This window comes from Eptatretus burgeri, chromosome 18 (assembly GCF_056783735.1).
Source record: "Eptatretus burgeri isolate ZD-2024b chromosome 18, Ebu_testis_v1, whole genome shotgun sequence".
Lineage (NCBI taxonomy): Eukaryota > Metazoa > Chordata > Myxini > Myxiniformes > Myxinidae > Eptatretus > Eptatretus burgeri.
This window is the reverse complement of record NC_140978.1, coordinates 38,003,210-38,017,159: the sequence shown is the minus strand read 5'-3', so window position 1 is coordinate 38,017,159 and position 13,950 is coordinate 38,003,210. Positions and strand designations below refer to the sequence as shown.

Below are 13,950 nucleotides of genomic sequence, written 5' to 3'. Positions count from 1 at the left end.
GGTGGTTTGCGAATTTCGTCAACCACAACACTACCCCCTCCCCTTTTTACAGACTCGTCCCGAGTCGTCAAATTTTCATGTGCCATCATGTGTAGTTTTCCCCTAGTACATTTTACCTACGGATCCCTGAGTGCGACATTCATGGTATTCGTGTCCCCAAAATAAATAACCTGAGGGCTGAGTAACTACCTAAACAAACTCACTCACACGGACGACTGAAATAAAATTGCCGGCGCTAGGACAGACATGCCGGGGGCGCACTCATATTTACAGTACATCTTACCTTAACTTACAAATTTTACACTAAACCATGGCCCAGGATCAATGAACTCTGCAAAAAGAAAGCAGTTAGCAGGGAGCCAGGCTGCTCGCATGCAGTCTCTGACTCAAACAATGCAGGTGACAGGGAACGTGGCCGGCTGCTCAAACGCAGTCCAAGGTCTTCCCTTTTGAACTGAACGCAGTGAACCACAACGGTGCATGGGCTGCACAAACGTAGTCTCCGTGCCAGCTCAAGTGGCACACGCAATGAACACAACGAATGGATGGATGAATGGATGGATGCAAACACGGTGCACGGGCCGCCACTGCAGGCCCGTGTTGTAGCTGCCAACAGGGCAGTTCTTGCAGCTTGCAAACTGTTGCTTTCTGATCCTGGCGCACATGGCAATGAACAGGGGGGGGGGGGCAAAGCAAAAATTGAACGGGGCTGGTGAACAGGGGCAGTGGGCATGGCATGGCAAAGGTGATCAGGCAAACGCAGCCCGCAGAAGAAGGCCGCTGCAGGCAAACACAGCCGGCAGATGAACTGGCCGGCACAGGCCTTGCAGAAAACAGCTGCAGACGATCCGGCCGGTACAGGCCTTGCAGCAAAACAACAGCTGCCGATGAAGTGGGCCGGCCTTTGCCTTGCAGCAACGCAGCCAGCAGATGAAGCTGGCCAGCCTTTGCCGTTCAGTGGAGGTTGGTGGAGGGAGTGCGGTGGTGCTGGCCACTCGGAAGGCGGGTTCGGACCTACCCTACGGTCTCCCTCCCAACCTATCGCCTTTGCCTGTCATTGTCTATACCCACTCCCTTAATTTGTCAAACCCCAATTTCGCCCCAACTTATTTTTTTATTTTTACTTCCCCACTATAAATCGTCCCCTAACCCCCTGTACTGTCCTTGTTCGGCTAACCTATCCTGTCACCTAGCCTACTCCCAACCCCTACGTTCCCTTCCCGGAGGGGAATAAGGGAGAGCTAACGTCCTGTGTCGAGGCCCAACGAAGCCTCAGGATGGCCTCCCCAGACTTCAGCGATCTAACCAAAAGTGGGTCCAGCGGCCCACAACGAGAGCGAGGGGATGGATGGTGCGGAGGGGTACACTTCCTATCTACCCTAACCATTTAACTGTTAAACTACCCCGGGGCTTTCAACAAGCGCCTCGCGCTTAAACTATTGGTTCGAACAACCCAGATTCCCATCGCCTGTGTTGGTGTCCTCACAATTTCGGGCCTCGCCCCCCAATTTTCTCTCCGTGCCCTCACACGGTCTCATGGCTGGGACACGTGGCTCCCTTTGGCAGGCACGACCCTCTGCCGAATCTCCAGCTATGGCACCCCCGGGCACTACACTGCCTCCGAGCCTACCAGCTCCCTAAACACCGGGGAGTGCCCCCCATGGCACCTCCCCTGAAACGCACACGTGGCAGGCTGGCTTCCCAGGCCCCTTTCCGAGGGTCACCCGTGCCCACAACACTGCCCACGCAGCTAATGGCGCCCCGGGCCCCCGCACCAAGCAGGCGCACCCGTGCCCACTATGCTATCCCGGCCCCCATGGGCCCTTGGCCTACTACGGCCGACTAGCCTGGCGCCCAGGGTACCCACTCAGCGATACTCACCTTTCGCCACCACGCTCCCAGCCCGTCAACAGGGCTCCTGCACCCCTCCAAACGGGTTTCGAGCCTACATTCACACCAACAACAAAACGACCTCCATTTTTCAATTTAACTAACCCCTAACTCACTCTACACTGACCCCGGGGTCCCTTGGGCGGGAGTCACTCCTCCCCCCAATCACTCATCGCACCATGCATTCCAGACTCGCTCCATTCACACAGACCCCCTGGCCTCACTCACTCATGTCTCCACCTCACAACTCTTCAACACACACACCACTGAACTCTGCCATCCTTCTAACTACATCCCCTAACTAACTCGTGCTCCCACGTCGTCCCTTAAACTAGTAGCACGTTCCTTTTAACACTACGTAGCTAAACTACGTCCCCTCTACACATTCACAAGTCTGTCACTGTCTCCAAATCTCTAAAATAACTTTCCCAACCTAAATCTGGCTACAATCCCTCTAACTAATCCATTCCACGGACTCCATGAGGACTTACCCCTGCCCCATGAAGTCGGTCTAACTAAGCTAACCCTTCCCCCTAACTAGTTTCCATCCTGTGCCCTGGTAAGGGGGTCTTCCACCCCTTGCCAGGGAATCCTGTGCACCCGAAAGTGAGGCTTGCTTTTTTTTTTTTTTTTTTTTTTTTTTTACATGCGCAGCACCAGCGCGGAAACTCACAGCTCGCGCACTTTGCACCTGCCCGTGACGTCATGCAGCTGCACGTGTACCTCGTCCCTCCTTGGACGGTACCATCCGGCAGGGATACCCCTCCTGCCGGATTCCAACCCCGCGTGCAGCCATGACGTCACCGTGCGCATAAAAAAAATACAAGCCCCACGTCTCGAGGGGTTCCCCACGCGAACACATGTGCTTTGCCCGTTGGAGCTTAACACACACGATCGCGTGGAGAACCCGTCCGGTCCAAATCCGTAATCCTGCCTCAACTTTGTCCGTCCGCGGGATCGGCAAATCCACCGCGTGCGTTTCCGGACCGGGACTTCACTCTCGCAAGCGAGCACGTGGGGGCCTCGTGCGTTGCACAGCACGGACCTCGGGCTCGCTGCTGGGTGAACCCGGCACGGTCCCCGAAACAACTACAGCCGCTACTCGGCTTTCTTTCCTCTCATGTCGCCGTCGTCGTCGCCATTCGACACACGCACTCCCGCGTGTTTCGACGCTAACACACCTCACCATAAAACTCACACCGGGAGACGCGGCTGCATGTTCACACATGCCCACCGACATCTCCCTTACATACCGCTCTCTCACACACACGGTCTCCCTTGCACTCGGCCGTTCACTCACGCATGCCCTCTCCCTCGCACACGTGGCTCCACTCACTCACGGCCTTCCACTCACTCGTGCCATTTCCCTCACACAAACCATACCACTCACACACGCGGGGGCACTCATCCGCGGTGCCTCACTCACACACGCGGGGGCACTCATCCGCGGTGTTTCACTCACACACGGCGCGCTGGGAAGCACGCCCTTCTGCACACTTACCACCACACCACTCACACACGGGGTCGCTTCCACACACGGGGTCTTTGTCACCCACCCGGTCGCTCTCACACACGCCCTTGGACCCGCGCTATGCGTGCGTTGCAGCACGCATTTCGCCACACTCGTGAACACACACCTCGACACCACACACACCGGGACAACCACACTGGGGATTCGTGTCCCCACAAGGGTCTCCGGGGCCTCTATACCCCCCAAGCTCGGCGTGCACCTGTCCACAGCACTCCTCCCCTCGACCTCGCAAAGCACGACCAAACCCACATGGTCGTGACTCGCCTCAAGGGGGCATACTCCCTCCCCTCGTTCCTGGAGGAGGCTATCCCGCTGCTCGCACCGGGTCCCTACACGCTCCGCGAGCTCAACCTCATCGTCCTCCACTACCTCTGTGTGTGTGTGTGTGTGTGCGTCTCTAACCCCGTCATTATCATGCAGTCTCTCCTTTATCGTTCCCATCTCCCGTGTCTCTGTACATTTATTCGTTTCTGTTGTCCCCTCGTGTCTATTAGTCTCTGCTTCTTTCTGGCGTCTTTCCCTTATCTTTATGTAGGTCAACCTTGCTTTCTCCTTAAGTCGCTCCCGTCCTTCCCTGTTTTTCACTCCTTGCTCTTTCACGATCTCCGCGAACCTCCTCCTTGCTTTCTGTATTAATTGTTCTTTTCTCTCCCTCCCAATTACTTTCACCTCGTCTCTTGTCTCCCGAATTACTTTTTCCTTACCCGCCTCCACCGCGGGCCCGACAGCCGTTGCACTCCCTCCCAGCTCGTTCGCTCCCACACGTGGAGTCGCCATTTTAAGCTCCCTGGCCACTGCCTTCATGCCCGCCTGCAGGCTTTGGCCCATGTTCTGCGTCTCACCCCGCAGCTTTTTCATTTCGAGTGCGTTTGTTTCCATTTTCGTTTTCATTTCGTTCATTTGCTTGTTCATTTCATTTGTGTTTGTATCCATCCTCGCTGTCATTGCCGCCAGCATGGCGAATAGCTGGGCCATGTCGGGTGCGCTTGGGTGAGCCGATTCGGCCAGGATCGGGAGGTTTTGGCGGAGGGGAGGGTGGGGAGGTGTCATACACCGCGGCCGCCGCCGCACCTATTTCGGGCTCTGGGTTCAGTTGGACGAGTTCATGTTCCTGCACAACCAACATTTCCTGCACGGGGATTTCATCCTGGACCATGGATCCTACATTACTACACATATACATTTCTAATACCCCCGGCTCCCGCTCGCCTTGAGACGCCATCTTATTTCTCGTAAAGGGTTAATTTAGCTCGCTCGTAATTTGGAGGGAATCGGGGGTCGCTCCTCTCACCCCTGGACCGATTCCCGAGAATTTAGCTGGAGACAGGAGAGCCCGTTTTCCCGTTCTCCGATACCAGTGCCGCGAGGAGGGCGATGAGTTTATATCGCACGACCTGACACCAGTGTTGCGGATTCGCGCCCGCCGGCGTGCGAACGGCCACGTAACTCGAATCGCGGCACGTCGCCCACCGGACGGACAATCCCGTCGTGACCCTCTCGGACTAACGCCGGGAACTAGTCACGGGTGGACCTTTCGGCCTCACCACGATCGTGCCAACCGGCCCCCCGCGTGGGATAGGGTTGCTCGCCAAATTCGACCTACCTAAGTACCCACACGGAGGGTAGACCGGGCGATCGCACCTCGCCGCAGGTCGACTTCGGACACGGGCCACTTTAAGCGACCCGTTCCGTACTATCGGGATAACCGAGCGGTGTTATCGTCGGCCTCGACGGTTCGATTAATTATCGGGCGTTTTAGCCCACGACCAACCCTTTACGTGAAGTAAGATGGAGATTCAATAAAGGAAAAGACGAAGCGAAACGGGAAAACAGTTCAACATGAAGCACATTTATTTCGCGATGAACGGAAAGCACACATATACAATTACACCAAAAGCAAATGTAAAAGAAGAAGAAACACAATAATACACAAAAAGCAAATGCAACAATGCAGATCTAACCGACTACCGAGCACACGGCAACACTTATACAGTTTTACTTCACAGACGGCGCCGACAACACATACACTCAAAGCAAAAGAAAAGGACCACCCTCAAGGATGAGGGGGGTAGGCAGGCCTGGGGCCGAGACCGCGTCGGGCCTACCCGTCTGATGATGAGCCGCAAGATGGCGGTGGCGCCCCGACTCCGCGGGCCTCGCGGACAGTGTCTGGTAGGGGGTGGGAACGGGGCCCCCTTCTCGCACTATCTCAGCGCGGGGGGAAACAGGAGGGGGTTGTTGATGCTCGGGGGAAGGAGGATATCTCCCTGTCTCGGGTCCCGCGACGAGCGTCTCCACCACGACCTCGGTCGCGCCGCCGGCCTCTCCCTCCGCAGCTCCCCGACTCCGACACGAGCACCCCCTCGACCGCCTTCGCCGCCGCCACCTCTCCACAGCTCCGTCCAACCGCCTTCTCAGACTCCTCTCTTGACTCGTCCCAACTCTTCACTGACTCCAAACTCTTAACTCTTTCCCCTCCGTACTCTTAACTGTTTGGCGAGCGCGGCCCCTTATATGCCCCGTGGCCTCGCTCCTTCACCTTCGACCCTTTACCTCCGACCCTTCACCTCTAACTGGCTCCCCATTGGACCGAGGAAAAGTGGGCGTGAATGCTTTTTGATCCATGAATTTGCATATAGCGATATTACTCCAACGCACCTGGAGGCGGGGCCAAATCGCCCCACGCTCACCGATAGGACGGAACAGAAGTGGGCGTGAGTCGTTTTTGATCCGTTTTCTTCGGAAAGGCCGGCGCTTTTGCAGCCCTGCTCGGTGCGCGCCCTGCACGAGTCCAGTATCGGTGCCCACAAGCGGCGTGGGAATGACGGTGATGCGATGGTTGCGAGAGCGAGATGTGACGGTAAAGGTCGTGGCTGTTGGCGTTGTTGTTGTGAAGCGGCGTTGCGGCTGGTGGTTGTTGTGTGATGGCTGTTGAGACGTGGTTGGTGGTGGTAGTAATGGCGGCTGGTCCAAAATAAAGATAGTAAAAGAAAAACGGCTATCTAGAAGGGTCGCAGCCTGCATAAATGACATTTATTCCCTCTAAACAACGGGTTTGGGCCTAACTACACATATACTTACAGAGATATCTCACCTGAGGGACCTGAATGGTGGTTTGCGAATTTCGTCAACATATATATATATATACATACACATATACACACAAAGATGCAAAGTTGAAATTTTCCTTCTTGTGTTCAATTTCAAGAGAAGAATCACAATTACATTTTTATTAACAAGATCCTGCCAATGGAGCTCAATCTGGTGTTGATGGGAAATCTAGGGTAGCAGAAGCAACAATTGGGCTGATATGATGGCCTAAAAGTATGTACACTCGCCTCCGAGGTGTCTAATCTAGGTTCAAATCCCGATCCAATTATAAAACTGTCATCCCGGTGTTTGACACGTGCAGCGATTTCATTTGTGTGTGCCGTCCCACGGATGGACGTTAAACAGATCTCGCATCCGTTGGCATCAGTTGGTGGACATTAAAGTTCCCACGGTGTCCTTCATGAAGAGTTGGCGAGTTATCGCAGCACCCGAAACAAATTACAAATTCCTGCCTTGACTCTCTGCATCAGTGGTGACCCGACCAGGATTGTGCTCCTTGGACATTGAATCTGCCTCGGCAGCCCGATGTGTTTAATAGCGTGAGAAGGGAACCAGAGATTTGAGCAATAACTCTGGCCAACAAAAATGGTATACAAAGTTAGGAACTGTCCATCTCCCACAATGGAATTTACATGACTAGAGTGGGTTCCCCCCTTGCCCCCCTCTCCTGATTGTCGTTGAAGGAATTCCCCTGACCGCTCTACATCTCACACATCAACTCCTGATCAGTTTATCCCCAAGGAAGCGGGCAACAAGAGATTCCACACTGCACCTTCAACACCCAACCCTTCCCACTCACTTCTCATAGTAAATGGGTCAGAGGATCCAAGCCAGGTGCGCAGAAGTTCTGCATCTGGCAGTTGCGGCAGTGCAGGTCCGGCTATTCGGAGAGATGCCGCAGACACAAGTGGACGGCCGATAGTGTCGGCATACTCCTCTTTGTCCCAACACCAGACCCCAGCTGTTCCCCATTGTGCAAACACTCCGGTGTACTCTTATACGTTGGGACGTGTCGGTTCAGCACGGGGTGTACCACGGACCAGGCTGAGCCTCGCCGTATCTGGCAGCGTTCCAGACCTAAAGACACCGTCATCTTCACAATGCAGCACTGAAACGGGGGATAACCCAGAGAATGCAAAGAAAGGCAGCACCTCGAGCAGTCTACGATCAGAATGGCAAAGGAACAAGGCGCCCACCGTTCAACCTTGTGATGCGTATGTACGGACACTAACTTACACTGGCTCTTTTAGAAACAAAGCCTTCAACTCAAACTCTTCCATATGTACCCCCGGACCATCGGTCACAAAATCACCCGGAGTGAGCCGGTCTACTCCGACGAGGGGATTAGGCCGCCCACCCATCCACAATGGCCCCTCACCACGATCACGTTGCACAAGTCCAGCTCAGGATGGGGGACGAAGTAAAGCAGGCTTACGTATTGGTAGTCGGGGTGGCGAAGGTTCTACCATCAAGATAGTGCGTGTACCATCTGAACGAGAGGTTGCACAAGAAGGACTGAGAAAGTGGTATGAACGGCGACAGACGGGCATGGAGGCCGAGAGGGCATCGTCACCTCATTGCTCTTTGGCTCAGGAACCATCCCACAGACGAGCGCAACGGCAGTTATCGGAGCCTGCAGGTGAAACAACACCTGTGCATACCCCCCTTCCCCCAACCACGACTCAATTTGTTAGCCACACACACCACCTTGTCGTTTTAACTGATTTGTTTCTTCAGGTTGGGACATGGATCAACGGCGTAGCAACGTCCTTTTTGCATCTCAAGTGCGAAGCTCAGCACAGGGTCGCCCTCAAGGGTCTCGGCCTATTCCCCCAACACGGTAAAGACCATTTCTTTGGATTTAATCGTTCATTCATTCACTCATTGCTCACCAAATAATCGACACTCACTGTATCCGTCGTTCTTTTTCCAGGAGGTTCCGCAATCCTTCCACTTCCCCAGCAAAGAGAGATGACAGGGCAGACAGCCTGTTGAGCTCGAACACGAGAGCACCGTATCCAGGCACTCTCGTATAAGCATGCATGTGCAGTCCGGCCGGTTTGGAATTGCGAAGTGGTGAACATAGCCTCAACAACGGTACAGTCGATGCCAGTTCTGTACGATGCATCAGATTTTGTGTAAAGGGTGTGTGCATGGGTACACTTCTCCAGTGGCCCAGTAGCTCGTTGGGTGGCAGTCTTTCGGGACCATCACGGCAAAATTGGATCAGGTGGGATCGAACGATTGATCAATTAACAGAATGAAGAGGATCCAAACTCAGAGGAGCAAATAACAAACATTTAATATTTGTACAATGATTGATGCTGAGGACCATTGGAAGTTACAATTTTATGGATCCAAGAAAGTTCACATTTCCTGGGAAGCCAACCACATGGTGCTCGTTACAAAAGGAACGAAAAGAAAATGGTTTAGTAATTTTTTTTTATTGAAGCAAATTGATCGCTATTCCATGATGTTCGACATGCAATGACGAGTGCTTCATTTGACAACGGTAAACTGCGTCCATGGCAACTCAATTGCTCCACCTTCGCTTTGCAATAACTACACTCTAAAAAGGTTTAAACTACAATTGATGAGTTCATTATTGTATTTTAATTTATTTAAATGTTAACATTTTACCTTAGCCAAAGTTTATTTAAAACGAGCTCTGTTCCAGTATTTCCGTTGGAAACGTGTTTGTGTGTAAGTAAGCTGTCATATCACCACATGGAGATTAACAAGCAAACAAAAACCATTTGTGGATAACCATTTGTGAAGGTTTTGGCCCGAGTCTTTCACAAACTGGATAGCCAGGCCTGATGCTCAATTAAGCAATTAGGGCATCAATTTGTAATTTGTTCAGGGTGCCAGCGATAGCTTTCCAACTCTTCATGAAGGACACCGTGGGATCTTTAACGTCCACCAACTAATGCCGACAGACAGGACGCCAATTTTACGCCCATCTGAGGTATGGCACGCACCGATTAATCACCCTACCTGTGAAAAATCAGGATGGCAGTTTATAGCTGGGCCGAGACTTAAACACAAACAAGACAGCTTAGAGGCGAGTGTGCAAAGCTCAAGGTCTAGACTATCCTGCCAGCCCACGACTGGTAAAGCACGAAAACTCCAAACTCAAGTTCCACAATGGCATCAATTTCTATTCTTTATGCCTGATGATAAAAGGGGAAGCATCTCCAAAACTTACTATTAATAGGGGTCACAGTCAATGAAATACCCACAAAGGCAATTTACATCTACCTTCTCAGAAATAAATGGAAAAAAAAAATCAAGTTTTTCAAATTTCACTTTTTGTTTGCCCTTTTAGCTCCAAGCTGAAGCCTTCAAAAACCCAATTCAAATCACGTTCAGGGGCGTTTGGCCGACTCGCTACACCTGGCAAGTGAGTGTTGGTGAACACGAGCAGTAGTGGGTCTTGAACTCGCAACATCCATGAGAGAAAGGTCTTAAAGAAAAGTGCATCGATACAATGGAGAGCCACAAGCTTCTCTAATCAAAATGTTTGTACAAACAAGACCAACACCATATCACCATGCTTGGTAAAGCTCACCGAGGAGTTGAAGATGCGTTACAGGATAACACGCAGATTTGCTTCTTTCTTTTCAAAGAATGCCAAAGGTTGTCAAAGAAGGTTGTCAATGCCAAAGCTCGATTTGGGGTTTTCATCAACTTTTAGGTCCATCGTAGAACAATGCCAAACACAAAGCAATTTCAGAGTTTGTAGAAATGTAGTTCCTCGATAACCCGGTGTGAAACCATGACTGTTGTTTCTCCTGAGCTTGAGCTCATCCTTTCCATGTGAATCACCATAAACCCATATCCAGCATTTCCTTGAACACCATTCAAGACAGAGGCAACACCATGCCAGGATTACAGGGGTGAGACAATGAAGTCCTTTCCTTCCTGATAAAAGCAGACTCGTGGATCATGCATGGATGGGGTGAGGGGATACTTTCCAGTTGTCACTGCAATATTAAGAAAAATCATGTTGGGAAATTTGAAAGATTAATAAAACAAGGACGAGGAAAAACAAACAAACAAACAAACCCCAATTGAAAAAGTCGTTAACCGAAGGGATGGAAAAGGCAAAAAACAAAAAAAGTTTTGCAAAAACTGTTGTTTGGTTGTACAAACAAGCGACACGGAAGAACCTCGTTTTCATCACTTTTTCTGTTTGGTCATCTTTGTGCCAATCAAAAGTCCGAATGTGCCACCGTACGTTACTGCAAGTAGCAAGTGCACACCATATTGTGAGATCATTGTGACACATTGTTACATTGTCAAAACGCCTGAACACTCAAAGCCAAAGCGACTGATCAATTTTGCCACTATCAGTGGACCAAACACTCAACTGATGTTAAAGCCCGATATGTATAAATAGACAAACAACTCGGCATAAAAGTTCAAACATACAGAGTTACTCAGGATTTGGACGTGACCTTACAAACTGCTTTCCTGGTTTTGCACAAGCAGGGTGTTGTATCATGGAGAACCCCATTCCATCAGAAGGCCAACCAATCATGTGTATATAAAAATCCCACAGTCTTTCACAGGAGAAACCATTCCCATTGGTTTGATAGCCAAATCCCAATGAAGATACCAAAAACGTTTGAAAAATATTTATTCGACAAACTGAAAACAAAAAGCAGGATGCATACTACAATCAGGTTTGGTGACGGTCTTGATGGTCCACTTCCTGCATCCAAGATTAATCTTTGTTCATCGCCACTGGGAAGAGAGCTCACCCGTGTATTGTCATCCTTGGCCAAGCTGCATGAAAATGGTTCTTGCTCATCATCAGGGCAAGGTGTAAGGCATGCCTGTGGGCAGCGTGCCGATGTACTGCGATTAGGCCTCATGTGCAGCGGAAAGTGGAGCACATGCCGGTGAAGACAAAGCATGAACTTCTCAGGGAATAAACTTCGAATTGAAAAAAAAACAAAACAAAAAAAACTATTTAAACATTTATTGTCAAAGTTTTTTAAAGTTTTTTTTGCAGTTTGCTTGTACACAACATGGTCATCATTGTACAAATGTCACAGTCAGACAAAGTGGCTTCAACTTGGTATGGGTGAGGACCACGAACTTTGACCTTTGCCATTCCAATGCACCAGACCGTTTCGAAAACAAAATGCTCAGAACTGGTAGGCACGACCCCACACCCCTCTTCCCTCCTTCTCCAATAGCATTTAGAATAGTTTACAGCTGTGTGTGCATATTGTAACATCTATTACACAATGGGCCAGTTCCTATGAACCGAGGTAATTGGACAATCGAGACAGACACATACACATTGTCCACGTTAAATAAAGTTTGGAATCAAGTGACGGAGCTGAAGCTTTACCTTTCTCCAAACGTGTATTTCAGCCCAAAAAGTTGACGCAAAGCAGTTCTTACAAAATCATGAGAAAATAAAGCAGCACCATCTCATAACGATCGCACAGCTACAAACAGATGGATTTCATTCCGAATCAGGACTCTCGTTATGGGTAAATGGTGCGGGGAGCAAACAACCAGACTGGATGGTTAGCTGGCGGCAAATTGGAGGGGCTACGTGAAAATGAACGAACGAAAAGAGCATCACCACTCCCTCAGTTGAAGATAAATGTTGTGTTGTGATAACACTACTTTTGTGTTGTGCGAAGTAACCAACTACAGGCCAAACAGAGGCGCAATTCAATAACAGGGGCGTTACAAGGTTTTTGTCGGATACTTATTTCATCCTCCCATTTGTGCAGCGGGTCCAAGAGGAGCCAGCTTCGTGTACCCACAAACTTCCACACTGACGCTCAGCAGATGTGGTCTTTCACTTTACTTTTGGACCCAGACTCACCGATCACCAAAACCCTTACTCTGCAATGATGAGAATGCAAGGCATTTGGCTTAATTTTTGGCACATCAACAACTAAGTGAGCACAAAATGTTTTGAGCTTTGGCAAATTTCAAGAAATGCAAATAATAGACAATCAAAAAGGTGTTATTTTTTAACAGTGTGCACATCCTGATCACACATGGCATCCAGATTGCTGCAAAACTCCACATTTATAAGAACACCTCCACCCTTCAAACATCCCCTCCTCCGTCCTTCAACAATACTCAAGGCTCATGATTAATAAGCATCCCAATGCAAATACAAGGGCAAAATGAATGACGTTAATTTGGACGCAAATTAGGATGGGTCACGGATGGTACATGAGCAAAGGAGGCGTTGACGTCATCGTTTGATGGGCTGAGAGATCTCACGGGGATGTTCGAGAGGAATAAAGTTCCGCAGAGTCGTACGCCGTCACGACGCGCAACTAGTCACGTTTCATCAACCGTGAAAACCGCACAGCCTTTTGTGTTGCGACGATCAAACACATCTCCTCGGAGAGTCGCTTCGCGAGACGCAACAATGAAACGTGTTGCAAGTGACAAGTGTCCAGCGAAACGCCCGAAATTGGTTAGCATCCATTCCAAAATGACCTACAACTGTGGTCGTTTCAGAATTGGATGCCAAGCAACTTCAAGAACTTTTCCTGGGATGGAGAAAGTCGTTACGACTTTGCTTTGATGCCAAGTCCGGAGCAGAAAAAAAAAAAATTAGTCCAACTGGCGAATCAAATGTTCAGATCACAGAAAAAAAAACAAAAAAAAAAACAAAGGTCATGAGCTCATTCATACCTTGGTAGATGAAATACAACTATTGATGGCATTAAGTAATTAATGTGTTATCAATCCGAAATTCCCGACCAAAGAAATGGCCGGTACTTCAATGTAAAATGATTTTTAACTCCTCTGAGCCAAGAATTCTGTATAGCTGTGCAGAAGAAAAATAAAATAAAAAAAAAAAAAACTTCTTGCAAGACCCTCAAAAGTCACCTTGGGAGAATGACGCAGTCCTGAATCGTCGCACCAAAGCAGCAACATAACCAAGAGCCAGCCTCTCAAGCATTTTTGGAACGTTAAAACGTCACAAAAAATATGGCCAATGGTTTGAGGCTGGGGTTGGGGGTTGAAGAATAAGTAAATGCCACAGATTGACAACCTTAGAGAAGCAAAAAGCATCCAGTTGCCTTCACTCCCATATTCTCTCGCTTCTCACCCTCCTCCATGATAAAGCACCTCACCGAGACACAACATCCCTTCTTCTCCAACGGTCCGTACTGGGACTGTGTTACACCCTCTGTGGGTTCAAGTTCAAAGATCAGGCAAGCTTGCAAACTCCCTCACAACTCGTATTGAACTCTCTTACTCTGGTCTCCAGCCACAGGTCGCTTGGCAGTTCCAGCGCAGCCGGGGCTTCTAGGTAGGTCTGACGGACAGCAGCCTGTAGACCTTGGATTTTGTCAAGATTTTGCTCGCTGGAAGAAAGCCTGTGGACGAAGGAAGTGGTGGAGACAGGCAGGGAGCAACAT

General features: G+C 50.0%; 2 protein-coding genes across 18 annotated transcripts in view; one reads left to right on the top strand and one right to left on the bottom strand.

Moving 5' to 3' along the window:
• LOC147008916 (FERM domain-containing protein 4A-like) overlaps positions 1-10,526 on the top strand; it is a 76,829-nt gene extending 66,303 nt beyond the window's left edge. For all 7 annotated transcript variants that reach the window (XM_085864604.1, XM_085864610.1, XM_085864606.1 and 4 more), the window contains 3 exons: positions 7,216-8,171; positions 8,270-8,372; positions 8,466-10,526. In XM_085864604.1, the coding sequence (XP_085720730.1) occupies positions 7,216-8,171; positions 8,270-8,372; positions 8,466-8,568 (1,162 nt within the window). In that variant the 3' untranslated portion in view covers positions 8,569-10,526. The remainder of the gene's footprint in view (positions 1-7,215; positions 8,172-8,269; positions 8,373-8,465) is intronic.
• Positions 10,527-11,157: 631 nt separating this feature from the next.
• XPOT (exportin for tRNA) overlaps positions 11,158-13,950 on the bottom strand; it is a 46,358-nt gene continuing 43,565 nt past the window's right edge. For 10 of the 11 annotated variants that reach the window (XM_085864593.1, XM_085864596.1, XM_085864594.1 and 7 more), the window contains one exon: positions 11,505-13,908. In XM_085864593.1, coding sequence (XP_085720719.1) covers positions 13,882-13,908 — 27 coding nt within the window. In that variant the 3' untranslated portion in view covers positions 11,505-13,881. Of the gene's footprint in view, positions 11,374-11,504; positions 13,909-13,950 lie in introns of those variants that run through there. The other variant, XR_015053375.1, reaches the window with a different exon arrangement.